The sequence below is a fragment of the Schistocerca nitens genome, chromosome 1, assembly GCF_023898315.1.
Source record: "Schistocerca nitens isolate TAMUIC-IGC-003100 chromosome 1, iqSchNite1.1, whole genome shotgun sequence".
NCBI lineage: Eukaryota > Metazoa > Arthropoda > Insecta > Orthoptera > Acrididae > Schistocerca > Schistocerca nitens.
This window is the reverse complement of record NC_064614.1, coordinates 54,607,658-54,634,769: the sequence shown is the minus strand read 5'-3', so window position 1 is coordinate 54,634,769 and position 27,112 is coordinate 54,607,658. Positions and strand designations below refer to the sequence as shown.

Genomic DNA, 27,112 nt, shown 5'->3' with positions numbered 1-27,112 from the left:
GAAGGCGTCAGGTGCTTTGACCTTGTTGAACTTTCTTTACGATAACAATCTGACTAAAGGTTTTCCTGAAAGTGTAAAACTTCTGCAAATAATAGTAACCTTCCCTATGATGACCGGCGAGGCAGAACGCTGCTTCTCTACGTTAAAGCGAGTGAAAACATTCATGCCCAACACTATGAATGAGGACAGACTTTGTGCACTTGCAATGTGTTCCCTAGAAAAACAATTATTGAATCGGCCAAATTTCAATGAAATGGTCATAGACCATTTTCCTGCGCAGAAGGGGAGACGAGCTGACTTCGTCTATAAACAAATGAATTGAGGTAAGCAAAAGTGAATTCATAATTGATAAGATATAATTTCTTTATATTAAGTCCTACTTAGCCTATTAAGTGAAGTGAGTAAAAAAGGGGAGTAAAAAAGGGGAGTAAAAAAGGGTAGTGTCGTGTTTAGCCAGTGATGACATTTTCCGAAACGAATCACTTTTGGTACCCGTACAGTGTGTTGCGCTACAGTGTCACATTTTGTGTGCTTTAGCACAACAAACCGTACTAAAAATGACGTATTTTGGAGAGATCTTTAGTGCGCTATTTCACATAAATGCATATTTTCATAATACGTCTCAAACTTTTGAATTAATATGGCAGTTGCACAAATTGCTCATGCCACCCAATCACAGCACAAGACCTGTGACGTCACCAAAACATCACAGTATCGTCATGCGAACTCGTAAACTTTGAGCTTTGGAGGTAAACCACAATAAACGTCTTACGTTTTGTACTGAAAACACCAAAAATATTAAGCAACCGCAAAGTTAACATTCATCGCATTAAAGATCTCTCCGAAACGCGTCTTTTCATATGATTTGCTGCAAAGTGTCAGAAAATGTAATGATGACTTATAAAAACACTAACAAAAGATTTTAATTCGAAGTTAGCTCCTCATGATATTTAATACCTTATTATAGGAGATACAGTACGTAAAATTATGGGTAGAATATATCTAAAAACAAAGATGATGTGACTTACCAAACGAAAGCGCTGGCAGGTCGATAGACACACAAACATACACACAAAATTCAAGCTTTTGCAACAAACTGTTGCCTCATCAGGAAAGAGGGAAGGAGAGGGAAAGACGAAAGGATGTGGGTTTTAAGGGAGAGGGTAATGAGTCATTCCAATCCCGGGAGCGGAAAGACTTACCTTAGGGGGAAGAAAGGACGGGTATACACTCGCGCACACACACACATATCCATCCACACATATACCAAAGGTCTTTAAATATGTCTGCTTGTGTCTGTATATGTGTGGATGGGTATGTGTGTGTGTGCGCGCGAGTGTATACCCGTCCTTTTTTCCCCCTAAGGTAAGTCTTTCCGCTCCCGGGATTGGAATGACTCATTACCCTCTCCCTTAAAACCCACATCCTTTCGTCTTTCCCTCTCCTTCCCTCTTTCCTGATGAGGCAACAGTTTGTTGCAAAAGCTTGAATTTTGTGTGTATGTTTGTGTTTGTTTGTGTGTCTATCGACCTGCCAGTGTTTTCGTTTGGTAAGTCACATCATCTTTGTTTTTAGATATATTTTTCCCACGTGGAATGTTTCCCTCTATTATATTAAAATTATGGGTAGAGAGTGATCTGCCACCCCTTTCCCCCGAATTTTTAGTTGTTTATGTCGGACTAATCTGTAGTGTAACCCGAGGTCTATGTTGGCTCCGATCAATAAATGCCACATCCTTCCCCAGTATAGAAACCACGAACCGCGCCTGCACCTGGGTCTTCTTCAGGGATATGATCCCTGTGGCTAGAGGGTGGGACTGATTGGGAGTGGCATATGGGTGGGCAACAGAACACGACTTTAGGAGGGGTGGGAAGGATCTTGGGTAGGATGTCCCTCATATCAGAGAATTATAATAGATAATCAAAGCACAATGGACTGGTGCTTCATCTTTCCACACGAGTTCAGAAAAGTATCCCTTTCCCTGGGTAAAACCCAGTCCCACATCCTATTCCTTAAATGCTACTGCTGCCTTGGGGCACCATTGTCTAACCCATATCCTACCCACAGTGCTCCTCCTTGTCAACTCCTCATAGCAACCAGACCCTGCCTAGATGACCGTCTGAACTTGACACATCCTCCAAAACTCTCCCAACCAACATTCCACAAAGTCCACAGCCAAAACAGTCATGTGATTCTGTTGTTAACCTTTCTATCAAAATCTTCAGTCCAGCAGAAGTTTTAGCTCTACACCCAAATTTAACCATGTTGTACTTCTTAAAGACCTACTGTCCTCCCGATGTCTATAATGGAACCACTTCTTTGCCTCTAATCCTCCCAATCAAAGCCATCCTAATCCCAGCATTTAACCCTGCCAGTCCATACCGCCATGCAACTATGATCCTTCCTCCCTCCCACATAATCACCCCCTGATCACCCTCCACGAATTCTTTATACCCAACTTAGGCTCACCATCCTTCCCGAGAACACCAACTGTTCAGCAGAATAAAGGACAGCCTTACATAGCCTCGAAATGGATCCTGACCTTACCATCCCACCTGCAGACAGAGGAGTTCCACCACTGTCATTGTGAATCACAGTGACTACCTGGTGGAAGGCCCCTGCCATTTATACTTCTCCTCTGAAAGGAAAGGTATACAAACAGATTTGGGGCACAGCCATGAGCACCCATATGGCACCCTTTTATGACAACCTGTTAATGTGCCATCTAGGGGAAACCCTCCTAGCCTCCCAAAACCTCAAACCCCTTGTCTGGTTCAGGTTCATTGATATCATTGATACGAACTCAGGGATGAGGCACCCTATCCTTATTCCTTATTAACTTCAACTCCTCTCCTGTCCACTTAACCTTGTCCTCATCAACCCAGCATGCCACATTATTGGATGTTGACTGTCTCCTCTCTGATGGGTCCATCCACATCTCTGACCACATCAAATCCATCAACCACCAACATTTTAACAGCTGCATTCCCTTCCACACCAAAAAAATCCCTTCCATATTGCCTGGTCAGCTAGGGACAGCGTACCTGAAGTGACAAGAACTCCCTAGCCCAGTATGTTGAAGATCTCACCAAGGCCTTCACATACAAGCACTATCCCCAAACCTAGTCTGCAAACAGATTTCCTTGCCCTATTCCCATATACCTCCCAGTCCTCCCACCACCCCCAAGAATCAGGTACAAAGGAATGCCCCCTTTGTCACCAATACCCTCCCGGACTGGAACAACTGAACCACATCCTTTGTCATGGCTTTGATTATCTATCATCATGCCCTGGAAATGTGGGACATCCTACCCAAAATCCTTCCCACCCCTCCTATAGTGGTACACCATCACCCATCCAACCTCCACAATATCCTAGTCTATCCCAATGCCACTCCCAATCCCAACTCCTTGCCATAAGGATCACATACCTGTGAGAGACCTAGGTGCAAGGTCTGTCCAATGCACCCACTCAGCACTTTCTATTCCAGTCGTGTCACAGGTTTATCCTACCCCACCAGCAGCCAGACCACCTGTGAAAGCAGCCATGTCATTTACCAGCTTTGCTGGAATCACTGCACAACTTTTAATATTGATATGACTACCAACCAACTGTCCACCAGGATGAACGGTCACTGTCAAACTGTGGCCAAGAGCAAAGTACATCACCCTGTGGAACACCAAGCAGCTCAATATAGCACACTTGATTTCAATGGCTGCTTCATTACCTGAGCCGTCTGGATCCTTCGCTCCACCTCCAGCTTCTCTGAACTGTGCAGATGAGAGTTATCCTTACAATACATTCTCTGCTCCTGAAATTATCCTGACCTCAACCTATGGTAACCTACTGTCCTCCACCCTCCGCCCAACATTTCCCCCTCCCACCCCCATCTTATCACCACCTCCCTATTCACATCCTATCACCCTCACTGTGCATTACTGCATGCCAATGCACCCACCAATCTTTCCCCTTTCCTTCTCCTCTTCTTTCCACAACCCCCCCCCCCCCCCTCTTGCTCCCTGATCACCATCCCAACCCCATCTCTCCAGCACCCATGCTCTGCTCTCTCTTCCCCCTCCCTACTGCACTGCAGATTACTTCTTTCATTCAGCATGACAGTTGCATTTCAGTCGGAGCTGCTGGAAATAGTAGTAATGTGGTGAGGTGAGGTGTGCTTGGAAGTACGAATGTGTGTTTTCTTTTCTAAGACTTTGGCTGAAAGCTAAATGTGTAACAGTCTTTTCATTGTGCCTATGTACAACTCAACATGCTAATCTTTACGGTGATTAACAATCTATCCTTCTCATAATATTGCTAATGCTAATGTTTGTCATGTTGAGAACTGTGGTAAGTGCTTGTACCACATGTTGATGATTTTGTTATAGATGAAATGAATGAAATAAAGGATGGGGATGAAACATAATGCTGGGACTGTATAGTACTCTCAAGAGCACCAAAGGGGCCACCGTGTTTAATGCCCCATCCAACAAACTAATCATAGTTAATAGTATCACATGCCCTCAGCTTCCGACCCTCTGCAGAGAGTTCTGGGATATAACTCAGAGCATTGATACAAGTTGTGGCAATAAGAATTTGACACAGTTACCTCTCTTCCACCTGTTGGGCAGACATAAAATTTCTTCGATCACAAGAATTTTTACCATTTCACTCTTTACCAAGTACCACTGCACTGAAATGCGACAGTGATTTCGAATATGTAAATAAATAAGTATTTGTTTCTTACATTTATGCATGTGATTAGCATGAAGCTCTACAGTACTTCTTCTTTGTTCAGAAACAGTTTGAAGGCACTCTTAATCAGAACTGTTCCAACTTTTATAACTGCCTGCAATGAAATACAAAATGTGATTGTGTGTTCCTACCAGGGGGCCAACGACATCGACATAACGTCAGCTGCTACAGTATAAGTAAATTATGTTTCCTCTCTCTCATTTTATGCTATATGAAAATCAGTTTTCCTTTCGAAGAAGTAAACTTACATGCCTGAAAAGGTCAGTCAACCACATATACCGGGTGATCAAAAAGTCAGTATAAATTTAAAAACTTAATAAACCACTGATAGAGAGGTAAAAATTGACACACATGCTTGGAATGACATGGGGTTTTATTAGAACCACCCCATATTGCTAGACGCGTGAATGATCTCTTGCTTGCGTGGCTTGGTGATGATCGTGTGCTCAGCCGCCACTTTCGTCATGCTTGGCCTCCCAGGTCCCCAGACCTCAGTCCGTGCGATTATTGGCTTTGGGGTTACCTGAAGTCGCAAGTGTATCATGATCGACCGACATCTCTAGAGATGCTGAAAGACAACATCCGACGCCAATGCCTCACCGTAACTCCGGACATGCTTTACAGTGCTGTTCACATTATTCCTCGACTTCAGCTATTGTTGAGGAATGATGGTGGACATATTGAGCATTTCCTGTAAAGAACATCATCTTTGCTTTGTCTTACTTTGTTATGCTAATTATTGCTATTCTGATCAGATGAAGCGCCACCTGTCGGAAATTTTTTTTAACTTTTGTATTTTTTCGGTTCTAATGAAACCCCATGTCATTCCAAGCATGTGTGTAAATTTGTACCCCTCTAAGTACATTATTCCGTGATTTATTCAGTTTTCAAGTTTATACTGACTTTTTGATCACCCTGTGTATCAGACCAGGGCAGATGTGGTTACTGATATTGAGGTATCACATCAGACTGACCAATTGTCAAGAGAATCTATGGTTTAACTAAGTCAGGATCACACATGGTGTCTGAACTGAATAAAGTTCTTCAAAAACTTCTTTTGACTTAAAACATGCTGATTGGAATTTATAGCCCAGGTAACAGAGGCATTTCCATTGTGCTATGAAAAAGGCACTATGTGGAGAACTAGCCCTAATCAAAAATTTGAAACTGCAGTATTAGTAGTATTGTGAAATTGGGAATTTTAAAATTAAAAAACAAAATTATTGTAAAATTATTCTCATACCATCAGAAATGCATAAACCGTGTACTGTGTACAAGAAATCCAAATTTTAAAGACAATAAGACAATGACAATGTGTAGTAGTATTAGCCGTGATGTGAATAAAGGCAGTAAGGCAAATTATATTCAACTCCTTGATGGCAGTAGCATCAAGAAAAATGTTATTACATTCAAATCGTTTGCCACCAAATTAAATTAATTCTTCATAACAGTAGTTATAAAATCAGTATATGATTTCACAAACTCAGTTCTCATAGCAATAAACAACAAAAATTACCCTATTGGCATTTTCTGTTAGCTAACCAATATCATCGATTGCATAGGTCATGAAATTCTACTATAGTTGAGTTGGCATAAGGTGATCCCTGACACTTGCAGTGGGCTGGGCACAGCAGTTTCATGGGCCTACCTCAACCAATAACAAAACACAATTTTGTAAACACATCTGTGGAAACGCCTCAGTGTTGTCACAGCTCTGTAGGCAGCTACTGTTTTCATCTGCAACCATTAGTACTTCGCAGTTGAAAGCTGGCAACATCACAGCGAACTGTCGGGGATCTTCTTCTGCACTCTCGACTATAGGGATACTGTAATTTAAGGCATTAAAGATGTTCCCATTTCATGGATGGAGTCTTACCTTAACAGAAATCTGAAGGCTGCATTACAAAAAATATAATAGTAATAAAATCAAATTCAGAGTGGGAGGCATTAAGATAGTTTCCCATAAGATTTGGTGCTTGGCCTGCTTCTGGTCTTGACTTATATAAGTGATTTATGTATCTGTGTGAGGTATTGGAGGACTCTTCAAAAACTGTAAAGTTTACTGAGACATAAGTATAAAGATAAAGGGCCTAAATACATTTGTGTGAGCTATCTTGAGAATCCTTCTTGCCTGTTCACTTTCATATTTGAACTCTGACAGTAATAGGTCACTATATGTATAGAGGAACTTGGGGGGGGGGGGGGGGGGGTGAAAACCTCATACCCATACTGAAAATGTTCTGTTGTGACAAGGTAGCAAACTGAATGAATTGTACGCCCACTAATAAGTAAGCTTCTGCAAGTTAGCATTTTCCGCATCTTATTGCACATACTTAGTGTATTTACCAATTGCTGGAAGTTTATCTCAAGCTTGAAGTTTTGTGCATTCAGTACTGGTACAAAAAAAGGCAGTGTTGAAAAGGAGAATTATATGGAGACAGATGTGCCAAAACAAATGTAATATTTGAACAGCTAAATAAATATAAGCGGCCATCGTCAGCCAAGGAGGTCTGAAATGAATTTATCACTATGTAGCTAGTGGTTCAGTGACAGCATGGCAGTTCACCACTAAATTGTCAGACTACAATTTCAGAAAATATTCACACATTCTTTTCTTGTTCTCAACGTGTCTCTTTGTATCTGACAATGGTTTATATATATGAAAAATGCCAGTACATGCTTTGTTTTAGATTCCATGTGAAACTGTTAGGTCTCGTTGTAACTTTTTTGATATGATCTTTCACTTGTTGGTCATATTTAATATACTATATGATTCAGAACAATATTGGGGTTGTAACCACTTTATTTATTTGTAATATGTGGATTGGGCCATTTGCCCTCCACTCATTGGAAGCTTCAACATAATTTTTGTTTAGGAATGTGTCCTGTGTTTTGATTTATAAATAAGTGGTGTCAAAACATAGTGCTTGATTAGAAGCATGTTCTGTGCGCAACCCACATTTATTAGTAAACTAAAAACTTCAGTTTTGTATTATCTGAATTTTATGCTTCTGTAGATGAGGTTCGTTATTGTCCTTACTTAGTGTGCATATTTATTTTACAGACCCTGTGTCTACAACCAGTGTTTTCTCCACTGTCAGTGGAGCAAGCTGTAGTACTGGCATCAGTTCGTACACAGGGAGCTGTAGTGACTCTGCTGGAAGCAAGCTGAGCTCTTACCATCGCCCTCTGACTTCAAGTTATGCTGCAACTCGTACAAAGTATGGCAGTGTTGCAGCAAACAAGAGTTTTGATGAAACAAACAAGTCACTTGATGACCAGCTTAAAGAGCTAGATTCTCAGCTGGATTCTCAACTCCTCAGTAAGGTAGGAAGCCCATCTTGTTGGGCACATACTGCACATAACGAAGCTTTACCTAAGAGCAAAAGTTTGATTTGAAACAGCCAATTGCAAACATGGTGTTTTGTTTAGCTGAAAAATTTGCAGCTGGTTGTGCATAAAAGAAAGCTACAGGATTGTAGTAATCATCATTAATTTGGTATGTACAGTGGTAAAAAATGTGTGACGTAGCACTTGTCTCTCCAAGCAAATATAAGCTAAAAACATATCAGTTTAATATGAGAAAACAGTACAAAACTTATTGTAATTTATTGACTGCTTGGGTATAACAAAATAACAGTTCTCAGAGTCTTCACTCATTGCATTAATATTGAGGTTCTCCTGGAAATACCAGAATGGCTGGTCATTATTAGCCTTCATTAGGCAGAATTCAGAGTTCTTGTGATAGAAACACACAAAGGGGGGGGGGGGGGGGGAGAGGGGAGAATGATAATCATAGCTTTCGGAACTAAATGTTTTTTCCTCATGGAGGAAAGATAATCCACTGGAGAAGATTAGAAAGAGGAAGGGTGCAGGTTACTCAGAACCTTGATCAAAAGGTACCAAGCTCTGAGTAATCCCCCTCCCCAATTTTTGTTCACCTGGTATTCCTGATTCTCTCTGAGGAAGGGACATATAGTTCCAAAAGATAGGCCTGATATTTTCTGTCAGCTGTAGTAGGAATTTCACTAGATGGTGATAAGTAGTAGCCAATTATTCTCTCTCCTTGTAATTTTAAGTTTTTTTCCACATTTGAATTTTCTGTTTGATATAAAAAACAATGCATATTCATTATCCGATATAGGTACTCACAAAGCAGGTCAAGAGGGAACACTTGGCACCTCCTGCTGACTAGGCACCCTCATTACAGAAGTATCACGAATTTATAGCAGTGACTGTCTGCGACACTACTAAATTGCAGATTTAACATTGCAGATTGTGACAGGAAATGCAGAGAGTTTATCAGTGCTTTTCGGTTGTCATGTCGTACACAAGAAATTTTGCTGGCTCCTTGGTAAGGCAGTGGTTTCCATGACCTTATGATGTCAAAATTGTTGCGAATGTTTCCAGAGCAGTGCTGAAATAGTCATCTATCTTTCCTTTGTCACTCCCTCATACAACCCTTACCAAGTTTCAGAAATGGATCGTATACAACTTGACAACCAAAAAGCCCAAGAGAATGCTAAAATCACTGCATTTCATGTCACAGTTGGCACTGCGGAATCTGCAGTTTAATAGTATCAGACAGTCATTGCTGCAAATTTGTGATACTTCTGTAATGAATAAAAAGTCTGTGCCCATTTTTCAGGAGGAGCCAAGTGCCTCTTACCTCACATTGTGGATGCCTTTGCTGGAAAATGAATATGGTATTACTTTTTATGTCGTTGTTTTGGTGTTTAGTCCGAAGACTGGTTTGCTGTAGCTCTCCATACTACTCTATCCTGTGCAAGCCTCTTCATCTCTGAATAACTGCTGCAACCTACATCCTTCTGAATCTCCTATTCTATTCATCTCTTGGTCTCCCTTTATGATCTTTATCCCCCCCCCCCCCAACACTCACACTCACATTCTTTTTTTTCTGGTCAGGTGAATATGGAACGGGAGAAAAGGACGAAAGAGGAAGCCGTCTTGTAGAATGTTGCACAGAGCATAATTTAATCATAGCTAACACTTAGTTTAAGAATTGTGAAAGAATGTTGTATATGTGGAAGACACATGTAGACAGTAGATGATTTCGCATTGATTATATTGTGTTAAGACAGATTTCGGAACCACGTCTTTTTAAATTGTAAGACTTTGAGGAGGAGAGTTGAACTCTGACCACAATTTATTGGTTATGAACTGTAGACTAAAAGTGAAGAAATGGCGAAAAGGTAGGAAACTGAGGAGATGGGACTTGGTTTAAGTTGAAAGAACCAGAGGTTGTTGAGAGTTTGAGGGAACATTAGGCAACGATTGACTACAACAGGGAAAAGGAATACAACAGAAGATAAATGGATAGCTTCCAGAGATAAAATAGTGAAGGCAGCAAAGGATCAAGTAGATGAAAAGCCAAGGCAGAAATCCTTGTACAACACAATAACCTTCTGAATCTGCTTAGTGTATTCATCTCTTGGTCTCCCTCTACGATTTTTACCCTCCACAGTGCCCTCCAATACTATATTTGTGATCCCTTGATGCCCTACCAACCGATCTCTTCTTCTAGTCAAGTTGTGCCTCAAATTTCTCTTCTCCCCAATTCTATTCAATACCTCTTCATTTGTTATGTGATCTACCCGTCTAATCTTCAGCATTCTTCTGTAGCACCACATTTCGAAAGCTTGTATTCTCTTCTTGTCCAAACTATTTATTGTCCATGTTTCACTTCCATACATGGCTACACTCCAAACAAATTCTTTCAGAAAACACTTCCTGACAATTAAATCTATACTCGATGTTAACAAGTTTCTCTTCTTCAGAAATGCTTTCCTTGCCGTTGCCAGTATACATTTTATATCCTCTCTAATTTGACCGTCATCAGTTATTTTGCTTCCAAAATAGCAAAACTCATCTACTGCTTTGTGTCTCATTTCCTAATCTAATTAGCTCAGCATCATCTGATTTAATTAGACTTCATTCCATTATCTTCTTTTCCTTTTGTTGATGTTCATCTTATATCCTCCTTTCAAGACATCGTCCATTATGTTCAGCTGCTCTTCCAGATCCTTTACTGTCTCTGACAGAATCACGATGTCAGTGGCAAACCTCAAAGTTTTTATTTCTTCTCCATGAATATTAATTCCTACTCTGAATTTTTCTTTTGTTTCCTTTACTGCTTACTCAGTATACAGATTGAATAACATTGGGGATAGGCTACAACCCTGTCTCACTCCCTTCCCAACCACAGCTTCCCTTTCATGCCCCTCGACACTTTACTGCCATCTGGTATCTGTACAAATTGTAAATAGCCTTTCGCTTCCTGTACTTGATCCCTGCCACCTTCAGAATTTGAGAGTGTTCCAGTTAACATTGTCAAAAGCTTCCTCTAAGTCTACAAATGCTAGAACTATAGGTTTGCCTTTCCTTGATCTATCTTCTAACATAATCCGTAGAGTCAGTATTGCTTCGCGTACTCCGAACTGATGGTCCCCAAGGTCAGCTTTTACCAGTTTTTCCTTTCGCCTATAAAGAATTCGTGTTAGTATTTTGCAGCTGTGAGTTATTAAACTGATAGTTCAGTAACTTTCACATCTTGAGCACCTGCTTTCTTTGGGATTGGAATTTTTTACATACTTCTTGAAGGCTGAGGGTATTTCGCCTGTCTCGTACATCTAGCTCACCAGATGGTACAGCTTTGTCATCTCTGGCTCTCCCAAGATTCTGAATTTCATAATTTTAATTCATGAAAGGAGAAAATATAAAAGTGGAGCAAATTAAGCAGGCAAAAGAAACTGCAAACATTTGTTAGGAACTGCAAAATGATAAGCAGGAATGGCTAGAGGACAAATGTAAGGATTTAGAAGCATATATCACTGTGGGGTAGATCAATACCGCTTGCAGGAAAATTAGAGACATATGGAGGAAAGATAAGCTGCTGTATAACTATCAAGAGCTCAGATGGAAAACCATTCCTAAGCAAAGAATGGAAAGGTGGAAGGAGTGTATAGAAGGTCTATTCAGGGGAGACTAACTTGAAGGCAATATTATAGAATTGAAGATAAGATAGCATATATGATATTGTGAGAAGAATTTGATAGAGCAGGGAAAGATGTAAGTTCAAACTAAGCCCCAGGAGTAGAATACGTTTCATAAGAACTACTGATAGCCTTGGGAGAGCCAGCCATGACAAAAATCTTCCATCTGGTGTGCCAGGTGTATGACACAGGCAAAATACCCTCAGACTTCAAGAAGAATATAATAATTCCAATTCTAAAGAAAGCAGGTGCTGACAGCTGTGAATATTAATGAACTACCAGTTTAATAAGTCACGGTTGCAAAATACTAACACACATTCTTTACAGAACAATGGAAAAACTGGTAGAAGCAGACTTCAGGTAAGATCCGGTTGTATTCTGGAGAAATGTGGGAACATGTGAGGCAAAACTGACCCTACAACTTATCTTAGAAGATAGGTTAAGGAAAGGCAAAAATATGATTATAGTGAATGTTGAGAAAGCTGTTGAAAATGTTGACTGGAATATTCTGTTTTAAATTCCAAAGGTGGCATGGAGAAAATACAAGGAGCAAAAGGCTCTTAACAACTTGTACAGAAACTAGACGACAGTGATAAGAGTCAAATGGCATGAAGGGGAAGCAATGCTTGAGAAGGAAGTGAGGCAGGGCTGAGCCTATCTCTAACATTATTCAGTCTGTGCATTGAGCAAGCAGTAAAGGAAGCCAAAGAAAAATTTGGAATGAAAGTCCAAGGGGATCAATATATACTTCGAGGTTTGCCGGTGATAACATAATTCTGTCAGAGACAGCAAAGGACTTGTAAGAGCAGTTGAACGGAATGAACAAGGCCTTGAAAGAAGGATATAAGGTGAATAACAAGAATGAAAAACAAGGATAATGGAATGTATTGGAATTAAATCAGGTGGTGCTGAGGGAATTAGATTAGGAAATGACACACTTAAAGTAGTTTTGCTATTTGGGCAGCAAAATAACTGATGATGGACAAAGTAGAGAAGATCTAAAATGTAGACTGACAATCTAAATGTTTCTAAAGAAGACATGTTTGTTAACACTGAATATACAGGGTGAAAAATGTTTAAACCGACAAACTCTGGGAGGTTGTAGGGGACATCAAAACAAATATTTTTCCCGGTGGAGGCCGTATTAAGCTCTTCAGTTCTTAGAGGCTGTATTACGATCTTCAGTCGTTAGAGGGCGTATTACACTCTTCAGTGATAGACAACTGCTGTCCACCAGTGTAGTAGAGCATTGTTTCTGTTTACTAATGGAGTGAGTACACTGATATGGTTGGTGCGTACTACGTAATACACCACAACGGACGAGCTGCACAGTGGGTTTATCAACAACAATATCCTAATCGCTGTATCCCGCATCATACGACTTTAGCTGCTGTGTACCAACGTCTGCGTGAGACTGGGTCATTTAGCAGATTACCTGGACTGGGGCACCGTCGCAAGGTAAGAACGCTGCAATTTGAGGAAGCTGTCTTGCAGTATGTGGAGCGGGATCCTTCAATCAGCACTAGTGCAATTGCACGTAACATGGGGACGAATCAGACGAATGTAAAACCAGTCCTTAGAGAGCAATTGTTATGTCTATTTCACTTACAGCATGTCCACAACCTGTAACCAGTTGATTATCCACTCAGAGCACAGTTTTTGCAGTGGTACCTGGAACAATGTGAAATGCATCCTACATTTCCGTCCTCTGTGTTGTTTACCGATGAAGTAAAGTTCAGGCGTGATGGAGTCTTTAACTAGCACAATTCGCATGTTTGGAGTGAGGATAACCCACATGCCTCAGTTACTAGTGCTCATCAAGTGCCATTCTTCGTTAATGTGTGGGCCGGTGTTGTTGGGGACTGTTTAATTGGGCCGTAGCTGCTACCTAGGCCATCAAATGGCAGGCACTATTACAATTTTCTCGCCAGAGCATTGCCAGAATTACTGGAAGATGCCCCCCTCCCTACAAGACAATGTATGTGGTTCCAACATGACGGGGCGCCTTCACATTTCAGTCGTGTGCATCAATTCTTGGACCGACGGTCCCCAGAAACGTGTATTGGCAGACGTGGTCCTGTACCATCGTCAGCTCGATCCCCAGATATGTCCCCTCTGGACTTTTTTGTGTGGGAGAGATGCGCAACCTTGTTTACGCAACCCCTGTTGCTTCAGAAGAGGATCTGGTTGCCTGTATAGTAGCAGCAGCAGGAACAATTCAGGATACTCCTGGGGCTTTTGCCCGTGTCAGACAGAACATGATCAGACGGTGTAACCTTTGCCTACGTGTCAATGACGGCATTTTTAAAAACCTACTGTAATTGAAATTGGGTTGTGTTAATGTGTTGTCTCTTGGCCATAAAAAAATGGAAAAGTGTTTGTTGGTTTAATCAATTTGCCGCCAGAGAAATCTTCCTCTACCTGTTTAAATACTCCTCATAGGAAAAAATGACATAGGGAAAAATATTTGTTTTGATGTCCCCTACAACCTTCCAGAGGTTTTCGGTTTAAATACTTTTCACCCTGTAGATTTAAGTATAGGGAAATCTTTTCTGAAAATATTTGGGTGAAGCTTAGCCATGTATGGCAGTGAAACATGGATGATAAACAGTTTAAGACGAGAAGAGAAGCACTTGAAATATGGTGCTACAGAAGAATGCTGAAGATCAGATGGGTAGATCACGTAGCAAATGAGGAGATACTGAATAGAATTGGGAGGAAAAGAAATTGTAACACAACCTGACTAGAAGAAGGTATTGGTTGGTAGGACACATTCTGAGACATCAAGGGATCCGTAGTACTGGAAGGAAGAATGGGAAATTGTAGAGGGAGACAAGAGATGAATACAATAAGCAGATTCAGGTTGTATGTACAGTAGTTCTTTGGAGATGAAAAGACTTACAGAGGAGAGCTGCATCAAACCTACATTTAAAAAATGTGGAGTAAGAAGGTTCACTTGGCCCCTCCTGCAAAGTGCTCACAGACCTTTTATTCATTGCGAAAGTATCATGAATTTATAGCAGTGACTGTCTGCCACACTACTAAACTGCAGATTTAACATTGGTGACTGAGACAGGAAATACAGTGACTTGCCGTAACTGTCCTCAATCTTTCCTCTTTCACTCCCTCATACAGCCATTACCAAGCTGCAGAAATGGATTGGTTCAGCACCTTGATATGAACATTCCTAGCACAACGTGCTAAGGGGGTAATTAGCAATTGATTTGGATACAATAAGTTCTTGAGGGGCTACACGTTTTTCAGACCAACTGAATCAGTTATATTGAAAATGACAATTTTAGAATCTTACCTCCTCTCAGATTTTAGCAGACACCCATGTTTCCCAGTGACATCACACACTAGATACTTGAAATGAGACCATTCACAGATACATTCTGAAAAGCTACTGTAGTTCAGGTATGGTAATGTGTGCACGGACGCAGGAGGAGCTGGCCACTGTTCGCGAACAGCTGAACGTGTTGATGGCCGCGGTCAGCCGTCTTCAGGCTGCTGCCTCGGAGTGTAGCGGCAGTGGGGAGTCTGGTGCGTCGCAAGGTACACCCCAGGTGTTACATGCTTCACCCACTGTCCCTGCTGTCGAGACATCTTCGCGGGTACCGGGCACGGTTGGGCCACCCTCTCCTCAAGGGGAGTGGCGGGTTCAGCGGCGTTCGCGGTGCACGAGGCGGAGGGTAAATGTGGAGGCTGGCCGTGTGGCATCGCCCGCTCTGCCTGTGAGTGGACATGTGGCTGCTCCTTCTGCAAGGTCCGAGCAGGCACAGGGGGGGAGGGGTTTATTAGTTATTGGGAGCTCCAATGTTAGGCGGGTGATGGAGCCCCTTAGGGAAATAGCGGAAAGGTCGGGGAAGAAGGCCAGTGTTCACTCTGCCTGCTTGCTAGGGGGTCTCATCCGAGATGTGGAGGAGGCCCTACCGGCGGCGATAGAGAGCACTGGGTGCACCCGACTGCAAATTGTTGCTCATGTCGGCACCAATGACTCCTGCCGTCTGGGTTCAGAGGTCATCCTCAGTTCGTACAGGCGGTTGGTGGAATTGGTGAAGGCGGAAAGCCTCGCTCGCGGGGTGGAATCAGAGCTAACTATTTGTAGTATCGTTCCCAGAACCGATCGCGGTCCTCTGGTTTGGAGCCGAGTGGAAGGCTTAAACCAGAGGCTCAGACGATTCTGCGGAGATCTGGGGTGCAAATTTCTCGACCTCCGCTATCGGGTGGAGAAATGTAGGGTCCCCATGAATAGGTCAGGCGTGCACTACACGCCGGAAGCGGCTACAAGGGTAGTGGAGTGCACATGGGTTTTTTTTAGATTAGATAATTCCCTCCCTAGGCCCGACAAGACGCCTCCTGAGACGCGGCAAGGTAAGAGTAGGCAAAATGCAACAGGGAATAACAATATTAATGTGCTAATGGTAAACTGCAGGAGGGTCTATAGAAAGGTCCCAGAACTGCTCTCATTAATAAACGGTCACAACGCCCATATAGTACTAGGGACAGAAAGTTGGCTGAAACCAGACGTAAACAGTAATGAAATCCTAAACTCAGATTGGAATGTATACCGCAGAGACAGGCTGGGCAGTGAAGGGGGAGGCGTGTTTATAGCGATAAGAAGTGCAATAGTATCGAAGGAAATTGACGGAGGTCCGAAATGTGAAATGATTTGGGTGAAGGTCACGGTTAAAGCAGGCTCAGACATCGTAATTGGATGGGCTCAGCAGCTGTTGTGGCTGAGCACCTGAAGGATAATTTGGAAAATATTTCGAGTAGATTTCCTCACCATGTTATAGTTCTGGGTGGAGATTTTAATTTGCCGGATATAGACTGGGAGACTCAAACGTTCATAACGGGTGGCAGGGACAAAGAATCCAGTGAAATTTTTTTAAGTGCTTCATCTGAAAACTACCTTGACTCGTGGCGATAACATATTAGACCTTCTGGTGACAAACAGACCCGAACTATTTGAAACAGTAAACGCAGAACAGGGAATCAGCGATCATAAAGCGGTTACGGCATCGATGATTTCAGCCGTAAATAGAAATATTAAAAAAAGTAGGAAGATTTTTCTGTTATCAAAAGTGACAAAAAGAAGATCACAGAGTACCTGACGGCTCAACACAAAAGTTTTGTCTCAAGTACAGATAGTGTTGAGGATCAGTGGACAAAGTTCAAAACCATCGTACAATATTCGTTAGATGAGTATGTGCCAAGCAAGATCGTAAGAGATGGAAAAGAGCCACCGTGGTACAACAACCGAGTTAGAAAACTGCTGTGGAAGCAAACGGAACTTCACAGCAAACATAAACATAGCCAAAGCCTTGCAGACAAACAAAAATTACGCGAAGCGAAATGTAGTGTGAGGAGGGCTATGCGAGAGGCGTTCAATGAATTCGAAAGTAAAGTTCTATGTACTGACTTGGCAGAAAATCCTAAGAAATTCTGGTCTTATGTCAAAGCGGTAGGTGGATCAAAACAAAATGTCCAGACACTCTGTGACCAAAATGGTACTGAAACAGAGGATGACAGACTAAAGGCCGAAATACTAAATGTCTTTTTCCAAAGCTGTTTCACAGAGGAAGACTGCACTGTAGTTCCTTCTCTAGATTGTCGCACAGATGACAAAATGGGAGATATCGAAATAGACGACAGAGGGATAGAGAAACAATTAAAATCGCTCATAGGAGGAAAGGCCGCTGGACCTGATGGGATACCAGTTCGATTTTACACAGAGTACGTGAAGGAACTTGCCCCCCTTCTTGCAGCGGTGTACCGTAGGTCTCTAGAAGAGCGTAGCATTCCAAAGGATTGGAAAAGAGCACAGGTCATCCCTGTTTTCAAGAAGGGACGTCGAACAGATGTGCAGAACTATAGACCTATACCTCTAACGTCGATCAGTTGTAGAATTTTGTAACACGTATTATGTTCGAGTATAATGACTTTCCTGGAGACTAGAAATCTACTCTGTAGGAATCAGCATGGGTTTCGAAAAAGACGGTCGTGTGAAACCCAGCTCGCGCTATTCGTCCACGAGACTCAGAGGGCCATAGACACCGGTTCACAGGTAGATGCCGTGTTTCTTGACTTCAGCAAGGCGTTCGATACAGTTCCCCACAGTCGTTTAATGAACAAAGTAAGAGCATATGGACTATCAGACCAATTGTGTGATTGGATTGAGGAGTTCCTAGATAACAGAACGCAGCTTGTCATTCTCAATGGAGAGAAGTCTTCTGAAGTAAGAGTGATTTCAGGTGTGCCGCAGGGGAGTGTCATAGGACCGTTGCTATTCACAATATACATAAATGACTTGGTGGATGACATCGGAAGTTCACTGAGGCTTTTTGCAGATGATGCTGTGGTGTATCGAGAGGTTGTAACAATGGAAAATTGTACTGAAATGCAGGAGGATCTGCAGCCAATTGACGCATGGTGCAGGGAATGGCAATTGAATCTCAATGTAGACAAGTGTAATGTGCTGCGAATACATAGAAAGATAGATCCCTTATCATTTAGCTACAAAATAGCAGGTCATCAACTGGAAGCACGTAATTCCATAAATTATCTGGGAGTACGCATTAGGAGTGATTTAAAATGGAATGATCATATAAAGTTGATCATCGGTAAAGCAGATGCCAGACTGAGATTCATTGGAAGAATCCTAAGGAAATGCAATCCGAAAACAAAGGAAGTAGGTTACAGTACGCTTGTTCGCCCACTGCTTGAATACTGCTCAGCAGTGTGGGATCCGTACCAGATAGGGTTGATAGAAGAGATAGAGAAGATCCAACGCAGAGCAGCGCGCTTCATTACAGGATCATTTAGTAATCGCGAAAGCGTTACGGAGATGATAGATAAACTCCAGTGGAAGACTCTGCGGGAGAGACGCTCAGTAGCTCAGTATGGGCTTTTGTTAAAGTTTCGAGAACATACCTTCACCAAAGAGTCAAGCAGTATATTGCTCCCTCCTACGTATATGTCGCGAAGAGACCATGAGGATAAAATCAGAGAGATTAGAGCCCACACAGAAGCATACCGACAATCCTTCTTTCCACGAACGGTACGAGACTGGAATGGAAGGGAGAACCGATAGAGGTACTCAGGGTGCCCTCCGCCACACACCGTCAGGTGGCTTGCGGAGTATGGATGTAGATGTAATGTCAGTAGATTTATCCAGTTTCTATGCACTAAAAACATTATGTTGTTGAGTGCAGATTTCCAGCATTTCACATGTAAAAAGTGATATTAAATACTGGAAACTACACAACACAAATTTATGAAACAGAAGTCACCACACTCCTTGACAACTCAGTATCTTCTAGATCATCCAGTAGGTTTATTGAAGCACAAATCTCTTCCTGTTGCAACACATCGACAAATGTTTCTGGAGTGACACGAAAATTGTTCTCATTTGTTAGAAATTTTTCACCACCACCACCACCAACAACAACAACAACAACAACAACAATTAGAAATCACTTCTTTGAGGAGTATTAAAATTTTTAATGTCATCAGGTTGTAATGAAACATAAACGAAAATACTTAAGCATCAGAGAAATGAATATTTGTCAACATAACCTCATACTCTAATAATAATATATACATAATGTGAGTGTAGTTTTACATTTCACCTTTATTTAAATAATAGAGCCAGAGGAATTGAAATAATTCATCTGCTAATTGAGAGATACATTCCATGGCAAAAAAGCATCTTGCATGCCTTGTAAAATATGGTGGGTACAATCTTCTGTACTGATGCTTGTAAAAAGTTTCAAACGAGGACAGTGATACATTTGTACAGTGCTTGGATAAGTGCTATGTGGTTTGTTGAGGTATGTAACAGTGAACATGGATGGATTTTAACAAAATGCACAACTGCAGAAAGCGTACAAACCTATTGTTACGTATGTGTAACATTTGGTGTTATATAGTGTTATAAAATGATCAGAGTTTGGGCAGAAATTAATGTGAGCTCCAGAATGAGAGTTGATTTAAATGCAAAGGTGAAAAATTAGAATAATCGAAATTAAAAGTGACGGAAGACTGGGTGATACCAAAAAGCCTGTTGGACAGATCCAAAGTTCATTACCTATCCCGCCCAATACATCAAGTGGCAATGTAGAAAGCCGGGTGTATGCACTCTGGGACAACCAGGAACTCTGGGAAAAACCAGTACATTTTTTCATCCAGGAGAAATCCAGGAAAACATGGGAATTTTTTAGAATCCTAAAATTTCAGTTGCAAAGAAAATTTGCCATTTACATCAATAAAACACAGTGCACATACAAGCATCTGTTGACAGCAAAACTGTCAATGACTGTAAAATACTTCGTAACAATGAACTGCTTTTGATGCATCTCCCTTGTGGCCCTCATTTCGAGCGTGACACGACGACTGTTTACATTTCTAAAGGGCACAACAGCCAAGTGTCAGATCACAGTGATCCGTAGCACAAGCGACCAATTGCTTCATAGATAGCACATGTATGGACAAATCGCCAGCAGTCGGTCACTGCTGGTTATGTGGAAATCCCAGGCAATCTGATGGACTGCATGTGATACGTGGCTGCAGTATGACTGCTTGGCTGGTTAGCAGTGATGTGTGGCAATGTGACTGCGACTTGTTTCTCTATTTTCCAAGTGTAGCTCTGCGATTTGGTTTCATTTCACTTCGCCCACATTGAGTAGGAAATTTACATTATAATTTATAGTTATCCAGGGATCATAAACTTCTCTGAGAAGTGGAAGCTGCAGATGCCATTTATATTAAGAAGTAATACAAAATAGGCCCCCCTCTGACTTTGCAGCAAAGCATGTGCTATAGAAATACAACTGATGGGAAGCTCATAGTAATGGTCACAATACAGTGGGCTCCATGTAATGATTTTGTGTTGTTTATTAAATAATTATATGCATTATTAAAGTTTCTAACTTCCAAATATAATGGCATATGTACCTACTGTGATGTTAAAAGAGGACATTTAAATTAAAATGTTCTGTGCAAATCTATTAAACAGTTATACTCAAGTCACTTGTCATTTCATATAATCTAATTCTCCTTCATACAATTTATAACAAGAGTTGTAGCAATCAGTAGTGGTGCTATTGACAATGTACCTTAACAGGTAACAGAAAAATATTGCGAATGGTGGTTTGAGAAGTGTTACTTTAAAAGTAAATTTCATTCTACGCAGGATGAATTATGTTATGTGATCAAAAGTATCCAGACACCCCCCAAAAACATATGTTTTTCATATTAGGTGCATTGTGCTGCCACCTACTGCCAGGTACTCCATATCAGCGACCTCAGTAGTCATTAGACATTGCGAGGGGGCAGAATGGGGCACTCCACAGAACTCATGGACTTCGAACATGATCAGGTGATCGGGGGTCACTTGTGTCACACATCTGTATGCAAGATTTCCACACTACTAAACATCCCTAGGTCCACTGTTTCTGATGTGTTAGTGAAGTGAAAATGTGAGGGGACATATACAGCACAAAAGCATATGGCCGACCTCGTCTATTGACTGGCAGATACCGCCGACAGTTGAAGAGGGTCGTAATGTGTAATAGGCACACATCTATCCAGACCATCACACAGGAATTCCAAACTGCATCAGAATCCACTCAAAGTACTATGACAGTTGGGCGGGAGGTGAGGAAACTTGGATTTCATGGTCAAGCGGCTGCTCATAAGCCACACATCGTGCTGGCAAATTCCAAACGCTGCTTCACTTGGTGTAAGGAGTGTAAAAATTGAACGATTGAACAGTGGAAAAACATTGTGTGGAATGACAAGTCACAGTACACAATTCAGCGATCTGATGGCAGAATGTGGGTATGACAAATGCCCTGTGAACATCATCTGCCTGCATGTATAGTGTCATTCAGTAAAATTCTGAGGTGGTGGTGTCACGGTGTGGTCGTGTTGTCCTTGGAAGGGGCTTGCACCCCTTGTTGTTTTGCGAGGCATTATCACAGCACAGGCGTACATTGATGTTTTAAGCACCTTCTTGCTTCCCACTGTTGAAGAGCTATTGGGGGATAGCAACTGTATCTTTCAACATGATTGAGCACCTGTTCATAATGCACAGCATGTGGTGGTGTGGTTACACGACAATAACATCCCTATAATGGACTGCCCTTCCCCCATGAACCATGGACCTTGCCGTTGGTGGGGAGGCTTGCGTGCCTCAGCGATACAGATGGCCGTACCGTAGGTGCAACCACAACGGAGGGGTATCTGTTGAGAGGCCAGACAAACATGTGGTTCCTGAAGAGGGGCAGCAGCCTTTTCAGTAGTTGCAGGGGCAACAGTCTGGATGACTGACTGATCTGGCCTTGTAACATTAACCAAAACGGCCTTGCTGTGCTGGTACTGCGAACGGCTGAAAGCAAGGGGAAACTACAGCCGTAATTTTTCCCAAGGACATGCAGCTTTACTGTATGATTAAATGATGATGGCGTCCTCTTGGGTAAAATATTCCAGAGGTAAAATAGTCCCCCATTCGGATCTCCGGGCGGGGACTACTCAAGAGGACGTCGTTATCAGGAGAAAAAAAAAAACTGGCATTCTACGGATCGGAGCGTGGAATGTCAGATCCCTTAATCGGGTAGGTAGGTTAGAAAATTTGAAAAGGGAAATGGATAGGTTAAAGTTAGATATAGTGGGAATTAGTGAAGTTTGGTGGCAGGAGGAACAAGACTTTTGGTCAGGTGATTACAGGGTTATAAATACAAAATCAAATAGGGGTAATGCAGGAGTAGGTTTAATAATGAATAAAAAAAATAGGAGTGCGGGTTAGCTACTACAAACAGCTTAGTGAACGCATTATTGTGGCCAAGATAGACACAAAGCCCATGCCTACTACAGTAGTACAAGTTTATATGCCAACTACCTCTGCAGATGATGAAGACATTGATGAAATGTATGACGAGATAAAAGAAATTATTCAGGTAGTGAAGGGAGACGAAAATTTAATAGTCATGGGTGACTGGAATTCATCAGTAGGAAAAGGGAGAGAAGGAAACATAGTAGGTGAATATGGATTGGGGGGAAGAAATGAAAGAGGAAGCCGCCTTGTAGAATTTTGCACAGAGCATAACTTAATCATAGCTAACACTTGGTTCAAGAATCATAAAAGAAGGTTGTATACCTGGAAGAATCCTGGAGGTACTAAAAGGTATCAGATAGATTATATAATGGTAAGACAGAGATTTAGGAACCAGGTTTTAAATTGTAAGACATTTCCAGGGGCAGATGTGGATTCTGACCACAATCTATTGGTTATGAACTGCAGATTAAAACTGAAGAAACTGCAGAAAGGTGGGAATTTAAGGAGATGGGACCTGAATAAACTGAAAGAACCAGAGGTTGTAGAAAGTTTCAGGGAGAGCATAAGGGAACAATTGACAGGAACGGGGGAAAGAAATACAGTAGAAGAAGAATGGGTAGCTCTGAGGGATGAAGTTGTGAAGGCAGCAGAGGATCAAGTAGGTAGAAAGACGAGGGCTAATAGAAATCCTTGGGTAACAGAAGAAATATTGAATTTAATTGATGAAAGGAGAAAATATAAAAATGCAGTAAATGAAGCAGGCAAAAAGGAATACAAACGTCTCAAAAATGAGATCGACAGGAAGTGCAAAATGGCTAAGCAAGGATGGCTAGAGGACAAATGTAAGGATATAGAGCCTTATCTCACTAGGGGTAATATAGATACTGCCTACAGGGAAATTAAAGAGACCTTTGGAGAAAAGAGAACCACTTGTATGAATATCAAGAGCTCAGATGGAAACCCAGTTCTAAGCAAAGAAGGGAAGGCAGAAAGGTGGAAGGAGTATAAGGAGTATATAGAGGGTTTATACAAGGGCGATGTACTTGAGGACAATATTATGGAAATGGAAGAGGATGTAGATGAAGATGAAATGGGAGATAAGATACTGCGTGAAGAGTTTGACAGAGCACTGAAAGACCTGATTCGAAACAAGGCCCCGGGAGTAGACAACATTCCATTAGAACTACTGATGGCCTTGGGAGAGCCAGTCATGACAAAACTCTACCATCTGGTGAGCAAGATGTATGAGACAGGCGAAATACCCACAGACTTCAAGAAGAATATAATAATTCCAATCCCAAAGAAAGCAAGTGTTGACAGATGTGAAAATTACCGAACTATCAGTTTAATAAGTCAGAGCTGCAAAATACTAACGCGAATTCTTTACAGACGAATGGAAAAACTGGTAGAAGCCGACCTCGGGGAAGATCAGTTTGGATTCCGTAGAAATGTTGGAACACGTGAGGCAATACTAACCTTAAGACTTATCTTAGAAGAAAGATTAAGAAAAGTCAAACCTACGTTTCTAGCATTTGTAGACTTAGAGAAAGCTTTTGACAACGTTAACTGGAATACTCTCTTTCAGATTCTGAAGGTGGCAGGGGTAAAATACAAGGAGCGAAAGGCTATTTACAATTTGTACAGAAACCAGATGGCAGTTATAAGAGTCGAGGGTCATGAAAGGGAAGCAGTGGTTGGGAAAGGAGTGAGACAGGGTTGTAGCCTCTCCCCGATGTTATTCAATCTGTATATTGAGCAAGCAGTAAAGGAAACAAAAGAAAAATTCGGAGTAGGTATTAAAATTCATGGAGAAGAAGTAAAAACTTTGAGGTTCGCCGATGACATTGTAATTCTGTCGGAGACAGCAAAGGACTTGGAAGAGCAGTTGAACGGAATGGACAGTGTCTTGAAAGGAGGATATAAGATGAACATCAACAAAAGCAAAACGAGGATAATGGAATGTAGTCAAATTAAATCGGGTGATGCTGAGGGAATTAGATTAGGAAATGAAACACTTAAAGTAGTAAAGGAGTTTTGCTATTTAGGGAGTAAAATAACTGATGATGGTCGAAGTAGAGAGGATATAAAATGTAGACTGCCAATGGCAAGGAAATCTTTTCTGAAGAAGAGAAATTTTTTAACATCGAGTATAGATGTAAGTGTCAGGAAGTCGTTTCTGAAAGTATTTGTATGGAGTGTAGCCATGTATGGAAGTGAAACATGGACGATAACCAGTTTGGACAAGAAGAGAATAGAAGCTTTCGAAATGTGGCGCTACAGAAGAATGCTGAAGATAAGGTGGGTAGATCACGTAACTAATGAAGAGGTATTGAATAGGATTGGGGAGAAGAGAAGTTTGTGGCACAACTTGACTAGAAGAAGGGATCGGTTGGTAGGACATGTTTTGAGGCATCAAGGGATCACAAATTTAGCATTGGAGGGCAGCGTGGAGGGTAAAAATCGTAGAGGGAGACCAAGAGATCAATACACTAAGCAGATTCAGAAGGATGTAGGTTGCAGTAGGTACTGGGAGATGAAGAAGCTTGCACAGGATAGAGTAGCATGGAGAGCTGCATCAACCCAGTCTCAGGACTGAAGACCACAGCAACAATGGACTGCCCTGCACAGAGTCCTGGCCTGAATCCTATAGAACACCTTTGGGATGTTTTGGAATGCTGACTTCATGCCAGGCCTCACCGACCGACATCTATACCTCTCGTCAGTGCTGCACTCCATGAAGAATGGGCTGCCATTCCCCAAGAAACCTTCCAACACCTGACTGAATGTAGGGCTGCAAGAGTGGGAGCTGTTATCGAGGCTAAGGGTGGGCGAACACCATATTGATTTCCAGTGTTCCCGATGGAGGGCACCACGAACTTGTGAGTCATTTTCAACCAGGTGTCCGAATACTTTTGATCACATAGTGTATGTTATGTGTGAGAATGTGCAATGATTTTCTTTAACTATGGAGTGTTTGAGTCTCATTCAAAACTTAACACTGAGTACCAGCTACATAGGAAAAATTGTGGCCCAACTGACCAGCCATTTATGCCATGTTTGTGTTTGATATGTGTTAAAGGGAAATGCACACTATAATAGATGAAGTTTCAAGGTTAGCTCTTCATGTTAGTTTTCATAGATTACAAATTATGCAATAATGATGGGAAAATGTAAAATCATCCTTCCAAAAAAGGTTCGAAGTGAGTTCTTGTGCAGTTTCACACATAATTGGCTTTTCTTTGGAAAAGTATGTGCTTGACGGAACATGTATTCAGCCAGGTCACCCGCAAAATTTTTGGAGCACAGTGTCATATGCTTTGAATATCTGCTGTCATTGGCTGGCGAGATCACATGATATGAGCTGTAACTGACTGACAAAAATGCATCTCAGTCTGGATACCATTGATTTGGAAGCTGCCCTGCTGTATTTGGTGGAATTTGTGTTTATACTTTCATAATATGAAGGTACACAGTATATATTGTCAGTTAACATGGAAGAAATGTGCTTTTACCCATGAAAAAATGTTATTTCACCTGAGAAAAAGTGTTTTTTAACTGGAAAACCGAGAAAAATCTGATTTTTTCCCTTCTTATCTGCATATACACCGTGAGGGTGTGAAAAAGAGAACAAAATTTTTATAAGAATAATAAAAGTGCAAGGGACACGCTACCAGTACTTAGCTTAGAGATGACATTGCCCATATAGTTGAAAGTAATAACAGCATAGAATAACTTTGGAATGATGGTAGTAGCTGTGAATGATATTCAAATTCGGGACATAACAAAACAATGCTGGCAGTAAGGAAAACTGTTAAGACAATACAAAATGTTGTATTTCAGAATTAAAGAAAATAATTAGTGGTAGTATAAACTCTAAGCACACTAATACCTCTAACATCAAAAGTAAGAAAGGTATAAAGTGCAGATTGCCATATGCAGAGTAAGCAGGCCTCAAGCAAAAGGAATCGGTTGGTGTCATTCTTGGAAGAATTCCCCGAAGCCATGTGTTTGCAGCACAAGTCAGTGTTGAACAAAGAGGCAAGTAAATGAAAACTCAGAAAATTAAAAATTTGGTAATATTTGAAATGCATTTCTTTATGAAACTGTGAAAAATTACGTACGAAATGAAAATAATTAGAACATACTGGTGAGAAATGAAATCCTTAAAAAAACTTATGCAGAAGAAAGAACTAGTTAGCAAAACGTATTGTAAGCCAACCAGAACTTCCTCATTTGGAAGTGGAGGAAGCAGTAGAGGAGAAAAATTATGAAAGAAAACAAAAACTGCTAACTACTAAACGAGCTACAGTATATGTCTGTACAATAATTATGACAAGATGAAAACAAATTGGCACAGGATAAGAAGAAATGGAGGAAAATTGTCAAACCAGACTAGGCATTAAAAATGTTGTTCCAACAATGTAATGAAAAGGATAGTTGCTACTTGCCGTATAACGGAGATACTGAGTCACAGATAAGGACAACAGAAGACTGTAAAACAACTAAG

At 41.3% G+C, this 27,112-nt stretch overlaps 1 protein-coding gene across 2 annotated transcripts in view; it reads left to right on the top strand.

The window, feature by feature from the left end:
• Positions 1-27,112, top strand: part of LOC126241099 (angiomotin-like protein 2) — a 172,985-nt gene that overhangs the window by 133,319 nt on the left and 12,554 nt on the right. For both annotated transcript variants that reach the window (XM_049947978.1, XM_049947977.1), the window contains exon 12: positions 7,817-8,079. In XM_049947978.1, the coding sequence (XP_049803935.1) occupies positions 7,817-8,079 (263 nt within the window). The remainder of the gene's footprint in view (positions 1-7,816; positions 8,080-27,112) is intronic.